The following is a 25,351-nucleotide window of genomic DNA, read 5'->3' on the forward strand; positions in this document are numbered from 1 at the left end:
AAGAAAAAAAAAAGGATATTGAAAGTGGTCATTTTTGCACAATGACTGACATTTAAAGATGTTTGAAACAATTGTTATTTATATTACCTCAACACATTAACACAGAATAAAATATTTCACATATTATATGCATTGTCCATTTTCAATTGTGATTGTGTCTCTACGAATTACATTCCTCACAATGGCAGGAGAGGATATAGCGGTATGTGGCAGTCAGTCTTAGTCCACCTGCGCAACGCAGACGTATCGCTTTCAACTTTGAGGTCTGTGGCCGACAACAGTGGCAGGTTGACCGAAACGGCTGCTTGAGAACCGTACTGAAAGATACAAGCGGGTCTGAACGGGAAGTCTGGCTGCAACGGCCTTCGCAACGAGCAAGCAATACCATCTGTAACAAAACAAAAATAAACATTCCTACATTAAATGAACCAAAACTTATTACAGGAACATAAGAGAACAGATAAACACAACCATACAAACAACAGATTACTGGAGCCGTGTAAAAGAACCTCTGGAATTTTAATAACACCCAGTGTGCATTTTTAAAACACATTAGTTGTTTATAAACAGTCTCTGGGGCAAAAGTATGAAAAGTAGCAGCAACATATATATATATATATATATATATATATATATATATATATACTTCATAGTATACTAATAGTACTTCAAATGTCCAAACCCTGCCCAGTAATAATTCTTTAACCATGGAAAAAAATTGTATCTCATTCATAATTTCTGTCAGATCTACTACGTTATATTGCAAGATAAATTTGTGTGGCCTACAATGAATTGTGACCTACGGTGATGTGGAAAGGTATTTGCCCGCTCCCTATTAAATTGATTACTTGTATGTATAATATTTAGCATTTGTGTAAGTCAATAAGTTTTTCATGTCATATTTCTGTGTGCACAAACAGTATTATTTTATTATATAGTAGTAACAGCAGTACTTTATATTTTCACTATATATAACGTATTAATGTATACCAGATACGAGAGGAGTGTGAATATTTTTATTGGACGTTTCATGGAACTATAATAAAAGGCCAGGTGTGACATTTTATTGAACTCTAGCAGTTTATATCGGGGCAGAATGCTCGCCATTTTGTCTAGCTGAGTAAATATTGACTTAATGTTAAAAGGCCAGAAATACAAAAAATGTACAATACAAAAATTGTAAAACCAGAAAAAAAACAAAAACATAACGCAGTAACAATATTGGAAGAAAAACACCTGGTTTCTTACAAAGGGTTCTCAATGCAACTAAGTAAACACTACATGATAAAACCCTCACAAATATGAGTGTGTTACTTTGTTTACCATACACATGTGTTATTAAATATAGACATTATCAGTGTTTGTTCTGAAACAGCAAATATGGTTTCTGTATAGACCCTCTTTTTTCTATTTTTCTAATCAATGTATTTTAGAGTTTGTATTTAAAAAGCTTATCAGCGGGAAAATACATGTTCCAGGAAATTATGTCTTATGATAAAACAGGGCATGCCTTTAAAATAATAAAGCACATGGAAACACGCCTTAAAATGTTATCTCCCATACATTAACTAGCAATGGAAAAAACACAGATAAAACTAAAAATAAAATGAATATTAATGACAATGTGTAATTGTAATGCATCTGAACAGGACATTATAGTTTGGTTTAGTTAGACAGTCTTGCGCAACGGCACAAAGGAGACCAGATTGGAGCCACATGTTCTAAAATAAATGAACATAACCCCTCTCAAGTGTAACACCAGTGTCTCTGGTAGGGTGACAACATCAGCCATTTTTTCCAAGACAGCAGCACCTCTTAGGTCATTTAAAACAACATATGTTAGCTATTGTTATTTGCATGTAATTTGATGAAGAACTTTGAAAATTGTTGTTAGTGGCTATAAAGACTCCCATCTTGTTTTTCCAAGACACATACAGTACTGTGCAAAAGTTTTAGGCAGACGCAGCTGTATGAGAGGAATAAAACTGGGTAAGGAATGGCCAGACTCACTTAGAAGGCGAGGTTGCTGATGTCAAAATGTTATTGACATTGTCAAAAGTCATACACTATGGGAACAAGACACAGCAACAAGACACAAGGTAGTTATACTGTATCAGCAAGGTCTCTCCCAGGCAGAAATTCCAATGCAGACAGAGGTTTCCAGATGTTATGTCTCTTTGATGAAGCACAACAAAACTGAAAATGTTGAGGATCATAGAAGCAGTGGTTGGCCAAGGAAGCCATGCAGCAGAAGAAAGACACATCATGCTTACTTCCCTTTGCAATTGGAAGATATCCAACAGTGTCATCAGCTCAGCATTGTCAGAAAAGTGTAAACCCCTAGTACACACATCTACTGTCCAGAGAAGTGATCTTCATGGAAGAATAAAATGTAACAGCCAAATTACAAGACCTTTGTGAATAATTGGAAATTTGGCATTATTTATTTTGTAACAAAATGAAAAAAAAGACCATATATATTTATTAAACATCTCGAACAAGGAAGTAAATCAAAATGTATGACACTGAAAATGGTTTTGGAGCAGTCGGAAACATAAATCTATGTGCAAATTGAGACGGGTATAAAATTTAAAACAGCAATAAATGTCTTATAGCTCTTGAAAAATATGTCGGATTATGTTACAAAATATTAACTCTCATTCCAGCAGACTGGATTTAAAAGGAAAATAAACTGCATTTGCTTTATATTTGTGTAGTATGATCAATGGCTGAGTTCAATTACCATAGAAAATCTATCACATGAAATTCAATAGGAATCGTCTCATAACTGGGGAATCAGTAGAAAAACGGACATAAAAATGTATCACTGTTTATATCATTTTTTTTTCTATTGCTGTCTAGAACTGCTATTCAATTTCTAGTGATAGATTTTTCTCCGACAACTGAATCTAATATGTTGTTCTACTCCTTTTTCTTTTTTTTTTAATCTTTGATTGGCCACATTTTTAAAATAAGTTAACAAATGTTCAGAAGGGAAGCATGTTTCAAAAGAAGTGAAATGCTGGGACACAGGGGACTTCTAGTTTCCTATTACTTCTTAACTCATGCACCTTAGCCACATTGGAGTTATAACTATATATCCTATTGCCCTCATTACAAGTTGTAGGTTCTAGAGGGTAGGCCTTTTGAATCTCCATGTTTTTAAACTCATCTTACTTCTTGTATAGCAGCGTCACGTTTTTACTGTGTAATGGAATATACTGGTGCTTCGGCACTTGCCAGTTTATCATTCAAAAATTGTCATACAGAGAAAACCAGATGCAACAAAGGAACCAAATGGTTAGATAGGTGACCTCACAAATTGGTTAAACTGTTCAAAATATCACACTTTGTATTTGAATCACCCCCAGTTGCATGAGTAAATATGATCCACAGAGTTGTCTCTGCTTATGACCAAATGATAAACATTCTATCAAGAACCGGCAGTCATGTTTATAACTCTGGTTTAATGCTTGAAGCAAATGATGTGTCCAAATGCTCCTAGTGAAATATCCTAAATATATATACTTTTTTTGTGGGGTATTTTAAGCTGGTGGGCTGCTAAACAGTCCCAAATGAGACATAGGTCTCCAAAAATTCAATTTGAAAATCTCAATTTTGGGAATGTTCCATTTTGTGCTCCATAACGTCCAATAAACATTAAAAAAACCTATGCATGTTGTTTTTTTTCAAATTCAAGAAACTTACATTAATGTGTTTTGTGTTATTTTGGTCAACCGGACTTTTTTTCCCCCTTCAAATATTTTCATTATTTTCATGTATTATAATCCAAAACATTGGACCATACATCTAAAAATATCGAAAGAAGGCTCCATCTATCCTTGCAAAAACAATACATAATATCTGTAGGAGCACACAGAATTAAAAAGGAGAATCAAAGTAAAGGAAACATTGTGAAAATGCTGAAAAAGTCTCAGGTTTTTGGGCACAAGATACAATCAGTAAAGAAGGGGTTAAAGAAAAAAACACCCATAAATTAATATAAGGTTGTATTTAAAGATTTATTCAGTTTATATTATAGCTAGACCACCTGTTTTTCTCTCCAGTGTTTGTTTATGAACTATAAAAATATATTTCATCACATCCCTTCTTTAGTTTTAATTGCTTGTTAAATGCCATGATTATCACAAGGGATTCCCTGACAACACTCGTTAAAACAAAACTTGGATTCAGTTATAACAAAAGCTAATCACTTTTTTTCCGTTCAGAACAAAAACTGTTTAAACTTTTTATGGGAAACCACATTTTTTCAATCATTGAGCAGAAACTGAAGGATTAACATGACATTATACATCCAATTTTTCTACTAATTTGTGTTTTGTTGTAATCCAACTGGATTTGTGTGTGATGATTTGCATTATACATTGTCAAAAGATGATTTTGTTAGTTAAACTAACTGCTGCTTCAAATTAGATTGAAAGTTAAGCATAATGTATTGCATGGTTATGTCATCAGGTAATCTGCAGGGGATACAATATTGGAAAATTTGCTTGAATGTTTATCTTTGCATTCTTGGTACCTCAAATTTTAAGTTTCTAATTAATACATTAAACTAAATGAGTCAGGAAATGGGTAGGTTAGGGGTTGATTTTCTTTAAAAAGGCGAACATTCATAACCCGATTCCATTTTCTGATGGCTTGATATAATTTTCAACAAACAGGAAACTTTAGATATGAATCAAAATTGCAGACAATAGACCTGTCTAAAATGATAAGAAAATAAGGGGCTACGGTTCTCATACTGCGTCATCAGGGCCACTATCTGAAATCTTGGGGTACAGTACATGCTTAATGCCTAGGCATTTATGCCTCTGCCATCAGAGGCATTCAGCTAGGATTCATTTTATTGGATAAGTGCCATTGCTAAACAAAGGGATTTTTTTACTTTTTAATATTTCTTTTTATTTACATGTTTTTATTTGTGTTTACATCTTTGTAGACCCTAGTAATCTCTCTTCTAACTAAAGTTGTCATATTGACATATTTAGGTTTTCTTTAACTTTTCTTTACTTTTTGTGCTTTTCTGACTCCAGCAGAGTCTGTGAAAACACAGTGATATTTCCCATTGTTAGCTGTGCCACTACAAGAAACTAATCCCTGAACGGATTTATTAACAGTGCAATGGTGCTCACATTAAATGCTGTTACACTGTCCCTGTCGTTTCAGAACCAGTTTACTGACAGAGGAGAGACTAAGCTGATGACAGCCCCATTTCTTTTATGTTAGACTCAACGCACATGAGACAATCATAAGAATGGAGTAAGTTTTATACCATCCCCGTCAAGAAGGACCGCTGTTTTGAAGATGACATATATCTCCATGGTTATGAACAGTTTAAAATAAGAACTATATATATTATGTTTTATCGTATATTCAATGAGTTTGTATCTTTTGTGTTTTTGCAATAGCTTTTCTATATTTTTTTATGTACAAAAGGAAAACTTTTAAAAATGCCTACAGAATGTGTTTAAATAAAAGCATTAGAAACTACATATAACAATTCAGATTTTCACCTTCCTATAAACCTTAAACCAGATGTGTAGTGATACTGTCCCACATTTTACCTTCATGCACTTCATCAGTTCCTTATCATATCATATATATGTTTGACCTTTGCTTTACGACTATCTTTAAAACTCTTTTTATATTCCAAAACATTACACATTTCTAAACACTTGCCAAAACATACAAAAACATTCACAGTTACTTTAATTTCAAGTGGTTATATATCAATATTACTATGTAGCTATGTACATCAGAAAGATTACCAGTGTTCTCTTCCAGACCAATATACTTAACAGTATTATATTGTAGCCAAGCACAAAACATCACCTGCCATGCCAAACCTTATCATTATTTGACTATGTTATGGGTAGAGGTTGTGTTGAGCACTGTTTTACTCCAAAGTGTATTAAAGGCATAGTCCAGCAATTATACACACTTTAATGCATATAATACCTGAGAGGTCCCTTTAAATTTACATGGATACCCCCTTGCAAATGCATTTGCCCATTTGCCCACTCCCCTGCTATTTTCTGTACCGGAGATGTGTTCTGCCAAACAGATCTTGTGGCACGTGATATAAGTACCCCCAATAAGCTCCAGCTCTGACTTGATGAATGCCATGTTAGATTCACGTGCACGTGCGTGAAAAGCACTCAAACGAATTCCAAGCAGCCAAACAGCCAAGCAGCCAAGCAGCGTTGCGCCTCATCAGACCACATAGCAGGCACAGAGCTGCAGATTCAAAGCTGCAGCTTCTATCTAAAGTAATTCCTTTATTTATTGTATTTTGAAAAGGTGCGTATTAAGTACTCAAGTGTGTGTTCTTCTTTGGTGAGACTGTCAGGGACAGTAAACTAATTAATTATGCATCAATGTTACAGCTCAATGGACAGGTCAGGGCTCAGATCTCCCTTACTAGCCCATTATACCCACTACCAGCAAAATAAGCTTGGCGGGAACAAATATGGGTACTGTCTAATTGTAAATGAGATAGTTGGGAGGCATGCGTGTATTTAATGCAGTGAAGTTATACAACTGCAAAAATAATCCTTTAGGTTGGAGGTGAAATGAAACATCTCACTTATTTCACTAACCATGTCACTGGGACAAAAATCAAGTTTGGTAAATTTGACTACTTGTAATTTACATAGTAGTTTAACCAAAAAAGGGAATAATTCATGATCTCTATATAATATCATCAATGCATTCGGTGTTACCCACTGAAGTAAAAACACTCAAAAACGTTTATATGAGCCATTCACTATGGTATGATATCTGACAGCTTTACCCTGTTGTGTAGCTGTGTCCAGTTATACCCTGTGATTGGTGCTCAACAATGTGGAAAAAAATAACTCAGCATTTACTATTTGAAATGCACTATTCCTTTATTTATAGCTATATCATTTTTCTCTTGAACCTTTAATTTCACTTTACCTCAGCATGAGTAACTACTTGAACGAAATCTGCTATTCCTAGCCCATGCAATACCTAACAACTTAGCAGTTAACACTGCTATCAGATTTACCAATTTTAGCAGCACAGTGAGTAATGCATCGACTTTAAAAGTGTTATCCAACTGACATCCTGGTGGGGTAGTTGTATATTACAAAGGAGAGAAAGGGTTAACTTACTGACAAATGACTACACCACCAGAAATCAGAAACAGTGTTAACCCATTAAGAACAGTATGTTTGCAAAGCAATTAAAGTGTTAACCCGGTGGGAAAAAAAAATAGAGTCTTGTGTGCGGCAAATTAATATTTTGCTCATCTCCATGGTATCCAGTGGTAAACACATAGCTCTGTCATAAGCACTGATAAAGTAAACAATCTTCTCAGAGGTACGTTGATTTAGACATTTAGCAATAACAAAACTATCCAGAAGTCTATGAACCTTCTTCTCTTGTGTCCTGGGAATTATAAACTTTCTCTCAGATACTGTGCGAAAACTTAAAGGCATTTTGTAGGATAATGATTTAATGATTTAATATGTCTGTCTAATAAAATCGTACCACTACATCAGAAAAGACCAAACCTCGCTAGAATCCAGAAATGAAACACCAACCTAGGAATGGCTGCTGTTGTTGTACTGAGCTGCAGTGTAGTGCATGTGATAGAGGAAACCCATGCTTGCTTCACCAATGCTCTTCACTCAGAACACAAGTTATTTTATGAGTGACTGGTGAGCAGAACTGCCAGGTCTACTGCAAATACATCTGCATTTATTGTTAGTGACAGGGTTTACAATTGACCTGCCCTGATCTCTTAGCTAGCTGCCCTTGTCTACATATTGTATCTTTCCACTTTTTTTACATCTCCCAACTAATCTTGTCAGCTGCTTCACAATTAAGGACAAACGATAACTTTTCACTAGAGAAGTTGTAAAAATCATTCTTTGCAGGAAATAATAATATACAATAAGAAAACCAATATTACTTCTCAGAAAACAGATCACTGCTAATCTGATAGGATGCACTTACTCATCGGGAAAGACATTAAATTACATTAACATTCAAATCTATCCATTTATTTACATAATTTGTAACAGGGTAAAAAAAATTAATGAGAACAAACTGTAGCGAAACATGTGAACAAATTAATCAGGTGTGAAAGATATCCATTTTTAATCTATTTTCATTGGCCCACATCAGTGTTTTACTTCTGATGGTTAGCGATCTGTCTGTGTAATTAGACCTTTATCTTACACACACAAACTGTAATAAGCACTCTTATCAAATAACAATAGTGCTAAGGTGATCTGGTATAGGGTGAGAATTTTCAAGGCTGCTTCACTTGTTTATACATTAGTAACAAATGCTACATAGGTATAATAACAATATGTGATGTATAATACCATAGCTTTCTGGGAGAATAAATACCCAATCAAAAGGTTTTCAACTTAATTTTAGCTCACATCTGCAACAACAAAAACCAGATGCTTATGAGCATATCACATTTACCCTTATAATATAGGCAGCGCAAATATGTAATAAGATGGAAATGGCGACTGCATAGGAAAACCAACAAGGTCAGATGGTGCTTCCAGTATCTCGTTATAATTGAAATGTCGTTCGCATCATTGGTATCCCTCTTGCAATGAAGAGGAAAGATGGACATAAACATTTTACTCTTAGGGATACACGACTGAGAACTGACAAAATAACCTGTCTAACCTATCTACATCAATATAGCTCAGAGTTTGGTGCATAAAGACTATTGCCTAGGATAATACACTGGTGCCTAGGATAATACGCTGGTGCCTGGGATAATACACTGGTGCCTGGGATAATACGCTGGTGCCTAGGATAATACGCTGGTGCCTAGGATAATACGCTGGTGCCTAGGATAATACGCTGGTGCCTAGGATAATACGCTGGTGCCTAGAATAATACGCTGGTGCCTGGGATAATACGCTGGTGCCTGGGATAATACACTGGTGCCTGGGATAATACACTGGTGCCTAGGATAATACACTGGTGCCTAGGATAATACACTGGTGCCTGGGATAATACACTGGTGCCTAGGATAATACACTGGTGCCTAGGATAATACACTGGTGCCTGGGATAATACACTGGTGCCTAGGATAATACACTGGTGCCTAGGATAATACGCTTGTGCACAAGATAATGCAGGAGTTTGCTACATTTTGAATATAGTTTGTTGATTTATGAGGGAAAAAAACACATATTTGAATAGTCTAAAAGCTCTTAGTACAAATCAGATTAACAGAGAACAACACAGTTGCCTATGTGGATCGGTCACTTTTACAAAATCTTATGTTTTTTTTAGTTTTATACATTAAGTAAATCTACATAATGGCATTTACAGATTGAAATAAGCAGTTTATTCTATAGGTTATTCATACCTATAGAGTTGAGCGACCTACCCTCTAATGTTAAGTGGTAATTGTTGTTAATCTGTTCAGGCAGCCCTTGTGAGTAGAAAGGAAATTGATAAAATCCACAGGCAAGATCTTCCAAACAAATACAATGGGAAACAAAAAGCATAAGATACTGGTAGTTTTAAAGAGTTAATATACTTATATGGTAAAACCCGCAACAGTTTTTCTTTAACTTTGGTTAAATCATAATGTACATGCGTAGGGTCTCATTGCCAAGTACTTGAGTTTTTGCATGTCTTTGTATGTAGTTTTAGAACTAGACCTGTAGAGAGGGCTAGTGGTATATTATGTATCCTAACAGTTACTTGCATACTTCGGTTCATGGTGGGTAGGCTGGAGGACATGGAGGTCTACTTTGAAAAGTATCTAAAACTGTGTTTTTAAGCTCTAGTATTCTTTTTTTTTCATTTTGTAACAGATTCACTTTTATAATTCTACACCTCTATGTATATTCATGTAGCTGCTACACTGCTGTTTATTTGGCTTAAGTATTGAGGAGTGGATATTGTCATAAGCTTGTATAGAACATTTGTTAACATAAATGGACTTAAATATTTACTTAAGTTAAGGTTTATTTGGAAGCGACTCAGGGTTTTGTTTTTATATGAGTCCTACTGATCTTTGAGTCTCAGAGTATTTGGTGAAGTTAGCAGGCTGCAGCTCTCATATTTGATCTGTTTTGTATTGCCTACATAATAAAAGACTCATCAGAATAAATTAACTTATAGTTATATTAACTTGTTTATGTTAATACCTTATTTAATTTCATGGTGACAGTAATAAATACCGTATCATAAGTACATAGACAGTAGACTTGTGCATTCGGTTTTGTGCAAAACTTTATTTTTAACGCCTGTTTTGTGCCTTCTGTATTCTGCAATCTCTGATGAAGCTGACAAAAATGAACTGCAAAAGTTGCGAAAATTTGTCATGATTCGTCCATTTGTCGTCACGTATAGCCGCCATTAAAAGCCATTTTGGTGCTCATTAAGGTAATGTGGGAGGGACTGTGTGCAGGAGAGGACATATCATTGACTGATAGGTAGAAGTAGCTAAAAAGCGGGGGTGGTCTCATTGATGGTTATGCCTGTGATTGATGGGTCCAACAACCGTATGTTCATTGGCTGCTATCATCTTTGGATTTATGCTTCATTTAAGGATTAATTAACCTGGATGGAAAATATGCAAAGATGCATTGCTTTCATGTAATTAGTAGAAGATACCACCTTTAATTTGGTTTCTACTAGCATAAGGCCAGTGTCTACTATCTCTCTTCTCTTCACAACTTCTAAGCCACTTTTTGTAGTCAATCCTTCTCCCCTTAGATGTTGATATGTTAATTACTGAATAACATTTTCTGCTCTGGAAATTTTAAAAACGATGTTAACCCGTTATCAACGTTTTTTGATGAAATTCTAAAATGAACACGGATGAACCATACCTTTGCAGTGCATTTATGTTGCGGATGATTGATTGCGTCAACATAGTGGTGCCTCATGCAGCGGTCTGGATTTGATTCTGCCATGAAGGTATTTCCTTTCTTGTCTGCATTTACTAATATTGCCACCATCGAGAGTGCAGAAATCCATGCAAGTAAGACATAATTTCCCATTGTTCAATAAAATCCTTTATGGAAACAGCAAATCAATGACCTTAATAATTAGGACACAAGTGCACACTGTTTTTTTGTGAATACTGACAAATTCTTGCATTAGTTTCCAAGTTGCCATGCTTGTTCCTCATGCTTTGAGTTGCCAACAATTTGATAATCCACCATTGCTTCTGTTACACTGTTGAAAAAGGAAAATCACATTGTTAAGCAAATGAAGGGAAACTTTGGTTTTAATTTTATCTAATGTAAGGTAAAACTACACTTTTAACTAAAACTTTAATCCTTACCCTTTCACACTGATTTGCCTTTTCACTATCTTTTCATTCCCTTACATTCCCAATATTAAGGTCTTTACCTATCCTCTTCTGAACTCTACTGCCTATTTTCCTACTTGCAATTCTCCTCTCTCTTTTTTGCATCTCTCTCTGATTCTTGTTTTTCTTTTTACCTTTCATTTTGCCCTCGTTTCTTATAACCAACCGTACCTTTGTTTTACTCCTCTCACATTCCTGTTTTCTATCTTCCAGTGCTCAAACTACCATCTCCAATTTTCTCTTCCCCCGTTTGATGCACCAAAGTTATTTTGCTTAATTAAGGGAAAACATTGTGCCATCCCCCAGGTGAATACTAATCACATTCATAATCACAACATCTACTGTAAAAATGTCATAATCACACGCAGGCACACAACCCTATTGGTGTTATTCTCCCACTTAGTATACAGTTTGTAATAAAGTTTTCACATTCGGAGACCAAACAACAGTTAAAAGTAATATTTATTTCTAGTTTTCTGAACTCTACAACCATGGCCACTTTGCAAACCCACACAGAACATATTAATATTTCATGTAATTTTCTCCATATGCTTTTGCTAGCCCATAAAAATGTTTTCTTCATTAACACTCGGGAAATCTGATTTGAAACCTGAGACAACAATGTAGATGTAAAAATGTAACTAATGCTAATAAATAGAACACTAGCCAAAAACTAGCCCAATATGAGAATGAAAAAATACATTAACTAGAGTATTAATGATTCATCTTCTAATATGAACCAGGGGAAATACAATGTCTGGTATTTGTCAAAGAAATAATCTGAATCAAAAGGAATAAATAGGAAACAGAAGACGTCAATGAATACAAACACATTTAAAAAAACGTATTCCTCCTCGGTACATAAAGTTAAATGTATTTAATAGAAATATGTATTCCAGATAATTTAACATTTATCATGTGTTAACATGGGATTGAGTTATTACTGTATAGATTTTATATAGTAAGCACTCTGTCTACAAAGTACCAATAACCTTTGGAATCCAACAGGTTTTGAAATGGGACCATTAGGATGACCTCAATGACCTCAAAATCCACTATAGGTCAAAGGGACACTCCAGCCATCAATGTTTAATGCATGTGATAGCTAGACGACCCCTTTAAATTGGTGTCATGTCCCTGTAAATGTATTAGGGGATTCTTCATAATCCCCATATGCATGTGCATGGCATGTGCGGAAAGCGTTCCAATTGATTTTAATGCTTCAAGCAGCTAGCCAGTGGCAAGAATCATCAGGCCACGTAGGAGGACGGCAGCTGCAGGGCTTAATGTTTCTAACTCAGGTCACTTTTTGGTTTCTGAAGAATGCGTATTAAAGTACCACTGTAAACTATACCATTATTTAAGGCATAAAATATATACCATAAGTATATTATTATTGATGGATTGCCATACGTTCATTCAGGGATACAGGGGGCCTGTTTTTGCTTATTCCTTACATGTGACTAGCATTATTATTCACCATATATTATGCTACTGCATTGTACCTCTTAGTGCTTTTTACACTTTTCTATATTTGCTTTGACTAAAAACAACTATTGCATGTCTCAGAGTCTATTAGGAAAAACAACTAGAAATCCAAAGGCTAGCACCTGTAACCATGCTAATATATACTGATAAAACAGGTTATGTTTTATACTTTGTATACTTTATTCTGCATAATAATTGTATTTAACATCATTTGTTTTTTGCAGCATGTGTCTTGTTTTACAATGTTTGTTTTAAGATTATGGAATCTGAAATTGATATATAAAACGTCATTTACTGTTTAATGTGTTTTTACTGCCTGTGGGATCCTTTGTTGATAAACTGGAAAAGTCTGATAAACATGAACAAAAAGAGAATAGATATATCATGCAGAAATGCATGAGAGTTTATTCTTTTTTTTGTGGATAAGATTATTTATTGGGTACAGACCACAAAATTGGAAAGCGTTGCATAATATACCATTGCAAAGTGTGGGATGATGAGTTGCAGGGGCTGTCTACATTGTATGCTATATATGTCATGCTTAGTTATGGACGTTTTGAATGTACGATAATATGTTTGACTGAATTAATGTTTTCATCCCATAACAATGTCTGAATATTGCATGGAGGCACCTCATCAATGTAGTCGTTTAAATGAAATCTTATATTCTGACAACACCACCTAAGGACAGAAGAACACTGACGACACTATAACAGATAAACAGCAAATACCTTTAAGCCCCATACAGACTAATGGTATTTTTTACACTTAAAGACCAAAGCTTTTACAGCACTTTTGCTATCTTGTTTAAAAGCATAATGTCTGTTCTTTCTAGTCTCTCTAGCCAGTGCAGATGAAAGAAAATAGAGAGAAATACCTCATATGCTATGGTACGTCATGTTTTTGGATGTAGTGGGGTTAACATTGGATCATATACACAGTCTTTCTACTTTTTGTATTTTTGTTATTTATTTTATAATTATTTTACCCTAAATCTATGGATCTGCACAAAGAAATTTCCCTCTAATCCTTCAACCTTAAGGGTAAAAAAATAATATATTCTTATACTCTTTAGGGTTTAAAATAGCAGTTGTACAAAGACTGTTGATCACTGTATTATATAGTGATCAAGCTATAGTGATCAAGACAAATAAAAAAAAAAGATGTATTCCATTACAGTGAGACAAAGAGAGACAGCGATCATTGACACACATTGCTGTTGGCAGTGTGTTAGCTCCTCGAGCGGCTCTTATCGGCTACTCCTGGTCTTCCTGAGTCTATCTGCTGATCATGACTGCAATTAGCAATGATCGGTGACAGTAGCGAAGGATGTACTGTAATATTATATTCTTTTGCCTTAAATGGCGGTTTTGCAGGGATGTAATATTAAATCCTCCATCCTAACGGGGTTAAACAAGTAATACAAGTCCAAAAGTCTCCAAAATTAATTTCTATTCTAAACAAAATACGATACAATGACTTCTTAAACATGATTATGTACAATTTTCTTTATAATGCTCCAAATATCTAAACATTATAAAGAAAATTGTACATAATCATGTTTAAGAAGTCATTGTATGGTATATAGAATAGAAATTAATTTTGGAGACTTTTGGACTTTATAACCATTTACAAGTATTACTGTTCTATTTCTTAATTTTTTTTAAATATTAGACACATGTGAAGCAAATTAGTAATCCACCTATAAATACAATCCAAGCTTCTTTTCCTGATGTTGAAAATCCTCAAGGGAAACGTTCAAGAGATCGTCTGCTGTGGGGAGAAAAAGTGCATGTTTTCTTTCTTTTTCCACCCATCTCAAAAGAAAGGTGACAGAGGCTACATCTGTAACTAACTAGAATGAATTCAAGGAATGCATGCATTCCAATGGTAAATGTGTTTCAAGAAGGTTTTGTGGTAATGAAAGTTGTCATGTCAAATAATTATTTCCCAGAACTGTTGAAAATAGTAGCAATTGGTCATGTAAGTCAACAATAAGAATATAGCTATCTGATCTTTAAAGCTTTCTATGCACTGGGATTTTGATGTTACAGATGTAGTTATGTTTTAACTAATAGAATTTCTCCGTTTATGTCTGGTAGTTATAAGTTACACATGATCAAGGAATGTGTGTATTACAGTAAAGAAACGATGTGTTAATGTGGAGGTAGAGAGGCAAGCCACACATTCCAGACACAGCCTGGGTTCCAGGGCTGTCTTTAAAGTCCTCTTAACAGGTAAAAGGGCGGCTGGCCAGGGCCCAAAGTGCCTCAGGGGCCTTTCCATCTCTGCCCGTTTCCGATTGTTTCCCATGTGCCATGTGTGATTATGCCATGTGTGGCATTAAAAAGTTAGGTAAACTTGAGGAGAATAGACTCCACCTAACCACTTCTAAAATGGTTTCTATCGTAACACCCAACAATACACTTCCTTTCTGGAATGTGTGTTCAGTGTTTTCTGTTACAGGGTGTGCCTCTGTCTTAAAGGCAAAAGTGAGCTCTGAACCTTATCTCTTCATGAAAATTCTTTGTCTGAGTGAGGACAAAATAGTATGTTCTTAATTCAGTTATTGCAGAAATAGTTTGAAGAACGTTATATTGTATTTATAAAACAACAGAAAGAATGACTATTAACAATAATATTAAAATTAATAACACACAAATTGACAATTACATAAAGAAATTAAGACGTACTATACATAAAAAGTATAGGGCCTTGCTCTTGAGAGCTGACAATCTATTGTGAGGGGGAATGAACCAGCAGGTGAGGGACTGCTTGGGGAAGGTCAGAACAACCCTGCATGGCAGGGACAGTGAGACCATGCCACCAAGATAGCCACTATTAGTACTCCGTCAAGCGGGACTGGACTGCTGTAGGCCCGAGGGTGGGCACGACAGTAGTGTCTTTGCTAAATGTGGCCTTTTCCTGTGTTTTACCTAATTTTTTTATGTGTAACATTTTCTTACTTTCCACAGTGAAATAAAACACACCTATTACAATATGGAAATATTAAAAAAAACAATAATTCTTTGAACCTAAGCTTTGAAAGTTCCCCATACAATCAAAAGACTGTATGTCAAAACACACAAAAGTGGACCTGCAGTAAGTAACTTTTTAGTTTCCTGCTCAGTACTACATGGGCTCCTTTTTATGTATTTCCAGAACAAAATTTTAGTAACAACAAAGATTGTAGCTCAATCCTCTATTATCCTTTATAAACTCTAATATTCTGGTTGAGGTTTGGTTGTCAAAATGTTAACTGTGGTGGTCTATTTAATTCAAAGGAAAAGATTAAAATATTGGGAAGCACACCCTAGGAGCATATAAAATGAAATGTTGTGGTTAAAATGATTAATAAGTGCATAGAACAAAGCAAGGAATCAGTGCACACACAGCAAATACATTTCAAAGTACCTATCCTAAAGAAAAATATCAGGAATTTGTCGCACTATAGGGCCATATATTGCTTAGTCCACCACCATGCCAAGGTACCCCAATTTTGGAAAGTCATATCTAATCCTAACAGCTGCATTACTACACTGCTTTTTAACCAACTGAGACTCTCCTGCAATTTAAAGCCATCTCTGGGCACCATAAATGAGGTACCTGTGTGATAGGTGGGGTGATTAACATAAAAAGGCAAACACGCCCTAAAAAGCATTTTGACTTGGTGGCAGGCTTACCAATATATGGCAATACGGTGTGATGAAAGGAATCCCTAACACTTTTGCTTCTGATAGGTGCTTTATAGTGTTTGTTGGGTGTGTGCTGATTACATCCTTTGTTGTAGAACTAACAATGCTAATGTTCTTAGAACTAATAAAGTGCTACAAAGACTATACAGATGCACAAAACAGTGCCTTCTCGTTATCATAGAAAGATAAAGGACATAGACATGTTTATAATAAATCAGATTTAACATATTGTACAGTAGTAGAACCCTTTTCAGGAAGTAATGTGAATTCTTAACTGGATTTCATCATAGGCAAATGAAAATGAGGTGTCGAAAGAAGGGTATGGGGTAATTTTGCTTTGGGCGCTTGATGAAAGACAACATTTTATGTACCAAAGACCTATGTAGAAGAAAGCAAAAAAGGCTAGAGAATACAAAGTTGTTTATATGCAAAATTATACTTTGAAAAATGCATCAAACAAATATTTACTAGACTGAAATGTAATATAATTAGAATTCTAAAGACCTTAAGGACAATGGGCGGTCCCAAAACCCATTGAAAACAATGCATTTTGAGCCCATGTACGGGCTTTGTCATTAAGGGGTTAAACAGCATTTGAAAGTTTATGGAAGAACATTATCTATGAAGCTGAGCTATAGTGATGTATTTAAATGTGAACTCCCACCAATATTTATTACAAGTATCACATTAAAATTAGTTTTTAAAATATATTTTCTGTTTTTTTTTTATTATTATTATTTGCTCGATTATAAGACAAGGTTTTTTCATAGCAAATGCTCTGAAAAATACCCTTTGTCTTATATTCAAGGTCATCTTATAATCAGACCTTAAATAGAGGTCTAACTACAAGACTAAGATCCAGATCCCCCGCAGCACTGCAGGGGACTTGGATCCTCCTCTCTGGCAGCCGGTGAACATCTGCGCGCAGACAAGCTTCCCTGCTGCCGGCTCTTCCCCCGGGGGTTCTATGACAGAGCACCGGCGTGACATGACTTTCCAGTGCTGTCATAGAAGCCCCGGCGGAAGTCCCAGGTAGCAGCGGAGGTTGTCATTGTGTGTCGCGCAGATGTCCACGGCACAGGGGACAAGTCTAGGGATGCATCGTAAGTCGTGGGCATATAGGTGTAAAAGGCATATCAGGGGGGGCAGAGTGGCATATGGGGGGGAATAAGGCATATCTGGGGGAAGTGGCATATCAGGGAGGCAGAGTGGCATATAAGGGGTATAAGGCATATCTGGGGGGCAGAGTAGCAAGCCATGGGGCAGATGTGCATAACTGGGGACATGTTGGCAAATAAAAGGAAATAAAAAAAAAAATGCATTTTTCTCAATCATAGTTTTTATTAAATATGAAAAAATAGATTACATGTGAATTACTATTTACTAATAAAACTTTTTTCTTATAAGGTAGTCTTATATTCAGGCTTTTTCTTTTTTTTCTAAATTAATATTCAAATTTTGGGGGGTCGTCTTATAATCAAGGTCGTCTTATAAACGCACTAATACAGTATATATATATACCCAGATCAGCCATATGAAAAATTGACAAATTTTGGAATGTGACAAGGTCCAAATTGTAATGGCTAGCCTGTGTGATCAAATCCAACAGATGAGCTACTGTAGCTCAAATTGCTTAAAAAGTTAATGTTGGTTCTGATAAAAAGGTAAAAGAACACACAGTGCATTGCATTTGGGGCTGGGTAGCAGCAGATCAGTCAGGGTGCCCATGCTAACCCTTGTCCACTGCCGAAAGTGCCTACAATGGGCACATGAGTATAAGAACTGGACCTCAGAGCAATGGAAGGTGGCCTGGTCTGATGAATCATGTTTTCTTTTATATCACATGGATGGCTAGGTGCATGTGCATTGCTTACCTGGAGAACACATGGCACCATGATGCATCCACCATGGAGGTCACACCTCGCAACGTACATTACATAAAAGACCTGCTGCTCTAGATCTGTACCAGATACTACAGCATACCTTCAGAGGTCTAGTGGAGTCCATTTCTCGACGTGTCAGGTATGTTTTGGCGCAAAAGAGGGACCTACACAATATTAGGCAGGTGGTCATAATGTTATGGCTGATCAGTGTATATATTCAGTGGCAAGAAAAAGTTAGTGAACCCAGCATTTATGCATAATTTTGCCTTCATCTCAGTTACAATAATAATGAACAAACGCAATCTGTTTTAACTAATAACCCACAAATTATTGTATTGTTCTTGTCCATATTGAATACATCATTCATACATTCACAGTTTGGGTTGGAAAAAGTATGTGAACCCAAGACTAAACACTTCAATGAAAGCTAATTGAGGCCAGGAGTTAGCAACCGTGGAGTCCAATCAATTAAACGAGATTTGAGGGGTTATTTAGAGCAACTTTAACATACAAAACACTTTGTGTTTGCTATTCACAAGAAGCATCTGCTGATGCGAAGCATGCGTCACAAAAAAGAAATCTCAGAAGACAATCAAGAATTGTTGATTTGCATAAAGCTGCAAAGGGTTACAATGTAATCTGAAAGAGTTTACATATTAATCAGTCTACGGTTATACAAATTCTATATAAATGGAGACAATAAAGTACTGTGGCAACTCTTCCTAGATGTGGGTGTTCAGCCAAGGGCACAACACAGTATGTTCAATGAGGTAAAAAAAAAGAACAGCTAAATGCTTGAAGGAATCATTGCTGGTTAACATTTTTGAGTCTACTATACGCAAAACATTGAACAGGCATGGAGTCCATGGCAGGACATCACGGGGAAAGCTGCTGCTATACGAAAAAAAAATATTGCTGCGCGCCTGAAGTTTGCCAGAGAGCACCTTGACATTCCACATCACTACTTGGAAAAAGTTTTGTAGACTGATGAAACTAAGGTTGAATTGCTCATGAAGAACACGCATCACTACATATGGCGTAAAAAGGGCACTGCATAGCAACATGAAACATTATTATTATCTTTTATTTATATAGCGCCAACAATTTACGCAGCGCTTAATACAATACATATATTCAAGTGGTATGACAAGACGAGAATTGACAGACTAAGACCCTATAGAAAAAAAGTTTTACTAATAAATATTAATCATGTAAACTATTTTTTCATATTTAATAAAAACTATGATGGAGAAAAATGCATTTCTTGTTTTTTTTTCCTTTTTGTTGCCAACCTGCCCCCCAGTTATGCACATCTGCCCCAAGGCTTGCCACTCTACCTCCAGATATGCCTTATACCCCCCTATATGCCACTCCCCCCATGATATTCCACTCTGACCCCCCAGACTTACCAATGCATCCCCAGACTTACCCCACCCAGAGCGCCAGACTCCCTGGTGTCTAGTAGGGGTAGCCAGTGGACATCTGCGCGACGCATGTAGACAACCTCTGCTGCTGCCCAGCACTTCCGCCGGGGCTTCTATGACGGAGCACCAAAACTCATGTCACGCTTACCTCCATCATAGAATCCCCGGGGAAGTACTGGGCAGTACCTTCTGCCAGAAAGGAGGATCTATGTCCTCTGCCGCGCTGTGTGGGATCTGGATCTTAGTCTTATAGTCAGACCTCTCCTTGAGGTCGGATTATAAGAAGACCTCAAATATAAGACGAGGGGTATTTTTCAGACCATTTGCTACAGTACATCTACTACAGAATGGCTTAAAAAAACCAAAATTCGCCTTCTAGAGTGGCCCAGTCAGAGCCTAGATCTTAACCCATTAGAGATGCTGTGGAATGGCCTCAAGAGAACCAAAGAAAATGTCATCCCGCTGCAGAGCTATGTTTTTCGGCAGGTAGTACTTTCAAGGAAAATTATATATTTCTATATATACTGCCTAAAATACCTGCACTGTGCCTCTACCAGGAACACGATAGGTGCTGGTAGAGGTACTGCTCCAGCTAGCTACATACTAGCCCAAACAGAAAAGAGGCACTCACACTGTGGAATTTATTTAAGGTGTGCACGATCAACATTTCAATTCACAACGTGGACCTTTAACAAGATCTTTCTATACATTTATTTGGTTGTGTTTTATTGGATGCTTTTATGGAGTGTGAAGACTTTGAACAACACTGAACTAAATATCTATCAGCAAGTGCATTTTTAGAAGTTTAGTTTACGAGTAAAGATTGTCAATTCACAGTCTAGGCCCAACAAGGAGAACATCTGAAGACCTAGCAGAACACAATTTCCTGTAAAATATGAGCTGCAGTAAGTTGAATATTACTTACTAAATCAAAATGTGTTTTACCTGATTGCATCAGGCAACGACTACTCCAGTACACGCTGGTTTCTGTCTGAGCTATTTAAATTGAAGGGCAGCTGTCACATTTCAGGTTATCTCCTATCTTAATTCCTGTGCCTATATACAGTATATGAATAAAGGTTCTTTCTTTGTTGCACACTTGAGAATTGGCATTAGTCTGCAAAACCAATGCATATAGAACACAAGAAGTGTGTTGTAACTCCTTAATTGTTTTTTTGCAGGATTATAATACAATCAAAGGATTACTGGAAATAGAGAAACTTCACACGTTGAGTGGAAGCATATGAGATGCCAGATCTTAAAATATAAATCAGAATAGTTTATACATGAATAGCATTCAGTGCTGGAAAGAGGATTTTACCTTATATGTTTTGGTTGGTATTTAAATGGAAGACTTGGCTATGGAGAAAATAAACATCTAGAACTGTTAGGATATTAATAGTGAGGATGAAAAGGAATAAGAAAGATTAAAATGGGTGAAAATCAAGGACCTTCAACATATGAAGAAGAATTTTGTTATTGATGCAGAATTAAATTGTGAGCCGGAGCAGAGAGATTAAATTATGAAAAAACAGGCACTGATCAAGGGGATAATGTTCTTATCCTCACATCATTATAAATAGATTGATGTGTTAAAGGCTATGGCTTATGAAGTTCACCGAACAGTACCATACAATACAAATAAAGATAATTTAATAATTTATAGATATGTTTTTATCCTAGAACAAATGAGAGTAAAAACATTATTGAGCATTTATCAGACCACACATTTAAAAGTACCGAAGCTATTAATCATTCATTCATTCTTGATTATCTTTACCAGGACACAGAGACCATTTTAGTATACAAGTAAGCTCTGACCTCAATAAATGCTACAGCAGACATTCCCGTAAGGTCGCTAGTTTAGCAAGAATTGAGAGCAGCCATGTAAATAATTCCTTCTTTAATACCCCTTATAAACTTGTAAGAGAAAAGAAAGAAAATAAACAATGCGGGGAGGTACTTTAAGTATTCAGCTAAAGTGGAAGTGATTGAAGCGTTGCCCATCAGAAGAATAGTTCAATGTCGGGCATGTACAGACAGCCAGCTGCTCAAAAGGATCATAACCTTTCTTTATTGTTCTGCTTAGCTAGAGGTGGGGCATGAGAGAGATTCCAAACATAGCGCATGTTTATACAGAAATGTTAATATGTTCCACACACTCACACACATAAAAAGGAAATAACAGCTGATCAAAATCAGACCAGACAGCAACCTCTGACAACACTCATTGGGAGATCTGTGGAAAATTCAGGAGAGCTGCTCACCCACAGGGAGACATGAATAATCTAACTACAACTGCTCTTTTATCTTGGTATTATCAGAATTTAAGCTTACAATGGAAAGTCAAAAGCATTTAGCACCAGCAGTGCCAATGTGTTAATCTTAGTATCTTTGTCTGGGTTACAAAGCACTCTGCGGAAACATGAAATGAGATATTCATTTTTATTTTGTAATGTAAAAAAATTTTTTTATTTTTTTTTAAGTTGCCAAACTAAAACCATCAAGAAAAGGAATACAGTACTTCTGCTGTGGATTACAAAAAAAATCAAATAAAAAATATATATGTGTATATAGAGTGTAGGGCTATAAATAGAATTAATATTTTAGGGTTTCTTGATCCAAGGAGAAATCCGATTGCCTTTTGGAGTCAAATCTTTTCCCCTGATGGCAGAATTCAAAATAGCTTAATTAGGGGTTTTTTTTTGCCTTCTTTTGGATCAAGAGTAGGAAGGTTAGGTAGAAGGGTTGAACTTGATGAACTTAGGTATTTTTTCAACCTCATGTACTATGTAACTATATAGATATATATATATATATATATATATATATATCAGAATTCCATTGACAGAGGTTATTACTGCTATTGATAGCAAATCAAAACAACTCACAAATCAATATTTACATGTTGATCTAGAAACTGACAATATTTGTAGCAGCATTGATAGCCATTATAGATAAAAGAAAATTAAAACTAGAATAACAATGCAAAAACACTAGATAGCATCCACTCTCCTATGTATGCATCAGCTGTGTCCGAATCCCTCCTGAGTGCAAGCTTCCAAACATGTCCCTCCTTATCTTTTGTACAGGTTTGCCACAATCATTTAGCATTAAATTGTACTTTTCACAATTGTGTGCTTCACATTTTATGTAAATTGTTGATACTAAATACATAAATAGTACTACTAATCTTAAATTAAATATTGAAAAATTAAATAAACAATATATTGTAGTTGACGTTTACATTATTTCTACTAACCGGAAGTCATGTTCCAGCTAATTTGCTAAGAACCTAACCAAATTTTTGGGTTGCAAAGTACCATGAGCTATTTCTAGGTGATGGGTAATTCTAATTCATTTCTTATTTTACTTATACTTATAATCAATCTAATGTATCAACATTTCAAATAAACACGTTAGCTAATTATCAATAGATTTGTATCATTGTTAAATTCACAATAAATAACACATTTAACAAGTGCAATTTTAAAATGAATGTACGTCAAGACTGATTCTGTAATATTTTTTATAGTTGTTCCTTACCTTATTTTCCGGATGTTTTTACAAGATCTGTTGCTTCCATTTTTAATCCGAGCTCTTACTTGATAAATTTCATTAATCCTGTAGAAAAGTGTAAAGAAAAAAAAAAATCTTTAGTTTTAGTCCATACTGCGGGCAAAAAGTTCAGAGATTTGACTTAAAATACATTTGCTTTGAAAATCAATAGGTTAGCATCATTGTCTGATACGCACTGTCTGTCTAGATCATACGTTAGCATTTGTTGTGCAGAAGAATTAAGCCCAGTTCTAAATATACTCCTGTGAGCTATTGCCAAGACAAACACTGTACATTTCCTCAAAGCCAGCAGCCAATCAAAGACATACATCAAATCCTTTGTAATCCATAACCACTGCCGTTTAATCCGTGGCAAATCTCCACTAACATTAATATAAATATTATTGTATAAATTAAAAGTGGTGCCGCACGCTGGCTTAGCCTAAAATAAGTGTTGCCTATTGTCATAGAAATTCCAAATATCTAGCCAGATGATGTTCATGGGATCAACTAACATATGTAATCACATACGCAAGTTAGTTTTTAAAGTAGTAAAAAGGACCTTTCAGAGCGTGGTTACATGATCTATCTCAAAAGGTCTTTAACCTATTGATTGCCAGGAGAATGTACACAGAATTACAATGTACAATGTACCTCCGGTACACAGAGAGTTAAAATTAGGTGCTTAAGCAAATATGTTTGCACATAAACTTTGCAGCTCTATATGCATATAGAGATATGTAGCTTCTCATTACTATGCGCAGAACATAAATTGAAATGTTGCTTGCAATTAGCACATATCATCAATGCTGTCATCTTTGTATTCTCAAACAATATCCTCATATTGTTCCATGCTTACCTTAGAAAGGAATTTCTCCAGGTCCCGTAATAGTTTCTTGTTCCAGAGGTAAATTGAGGCTTAGTAATTACAATTCTTCTTCTTCTTCCGCTGCCTTTCTCTTTATTTCACTCTAATTCATTTGTAGAGCTTCACTCTAATTGATTTACATTAAATCTTCGCCCTTTCTCTGTATTCTATTCTTATCCTTTCCTTATGTCTTACTCTAAATCTCTCCTTTCTTTCCCTTTAACTCTCACTCCCCTTTCACTCTAATTTTCTTTCTCTCTCTCTCTCTCCCTCTCTGTCACATGGTTTCCCAGTTTATTTTTCTCCTAACACACAAAAGTTGGAGCTGTTGTTTAAGCAACAGTGGAGTAAGCAAGAGTGGAGTTAATGGGAATGTCAAATGGAAACGTGCCATTGCCGTCATATATCAATCAGGATAGAAGCGGTCCAGCAAATGGGAATTCCACAGAAATATGAAGCTTCCCTTATCTGTGAAATCACTAAACAGAATTTGCTCCAGTGACCACAAACTAGTTTCACATGTTAATAAACCTTACAATATAGACAATCGTGAACTAAAACAAAATACCATTTCTCTTTCAATCATAGTTCCTCATTTCCTTTGTATCTTTGGATGCAAACTATTCCCAAGGTGTCACTAATATAGATGTCTTATTTATGTTCATAGTTTGAGTATTATAGATGTTTAATAAATATCAGCATTCTGAATAGAATATAGAACACTAATTGCCAAATTCCAGTTTTAATCCTAGATATTTCTGACAGATGTTCCCTTCGGATTGAGTTCGAGCCATAAAATGTGTTCCTTTTTTAATTTATATAAATAATACTAAATGAGCAATGAGGTCAGCCATTCAGTGACAAGGGAACAGGGGTCAGGAACTCTGCGTTCTATTTTATAACTGGCTGGCTTAGTGTCATGGGAGTTGTAGTTTGCAGCCACCGGCTTCAAATGGTTGCTCCTATGAGTTGCAGAGAAAAAACTAGAACAGTTAAAAGGGTTAAAGCTAATGTAGAAACAGCAGCCAAGGCATGTGGTTTTCATATGCTACACTCTTCACTGGGGCTTATTAAGACCTCAG

At 35.7% G+C, this 25,351-nt stretch overlaps 2 protein-coding genes across 3 annotated transcripts in view; one reads left to right on the forward strand and one right to left on the reverse strand.

The window, feature by feature from the left end:
* On the reverse strand, nt 1-24,699 carry NDP (norrin cystine knot growth factor NDP). 2 transcript variants are annotated; one of them, XM_053457470.1, is made up of 4 exons: nt 24,261-24,699; nt 23,390-23,467; nt 10,869-11,217; nt 1-388 (listed from the first exon to the last, which is right to left on the reverse strand). In XM_053457470.1, the coding sequence occupies exons 3-4, from the start codon at nt 11,037-11,039 to the stop codon at nt 161-163; spliced, it is 399 nt and encodes a 132-aa protein (XP_053313445.1). In that variant the 5' UTR covers nt 11,040-11,217; nt 23,390-23,467; nt 24,261-24,699; the 3' UTR covers nt 1-160. The 2 variants fall into 2 exon arrangements, with proteins under 2 accessions (XP_053313445.1, XP_053313446.1); XM_053457471.1 differs by lacking the exons at nt 1-388; nt 24,261-24,699 and adding an exon at nt 23,599-23,747 and having other exon boundaries at nt 11,040-11,217.
* The window catches only part of LOC128475015 (amine oxidase [flavin-containing]-like), a 275,083-nt gene that overhangs the window by 136,771 nt on the left and 112,961 nt on the right, over nt 1-25,351 (forward strand). The window lies entirely within an intron of this gene.

This window comes from Spea bombifrons, chromosome 2 (genome assembly GCF_027358695.1).
Source record: "Spea bombifrons isolate aSpeBom1 chromosome 2, aSpeBom1.2.pri, whole genome shotgun sequence".
NCBI classification, from domain to species: Eukaryota; Metazoa; Chordata; class Amphibia; order Anura; family Pelobatidae; genus Spea; species Spea bombifrons.

Coding starts and splice junctions, on each gene's coding strand:
- NDP (XM_053457470.1), bottom strand. CDS start 11,039: ATGGGAAATTATGTCTTACTTGCATGGATTTCTGCACTCTCGATGGTG. Junction 389..10,868: donor AACATAAATGCACTGCAAAG/GTATGGTTCATC, acceptor GTTTTGTTACAG/ATGGTATTGCTTGCTCGTTG.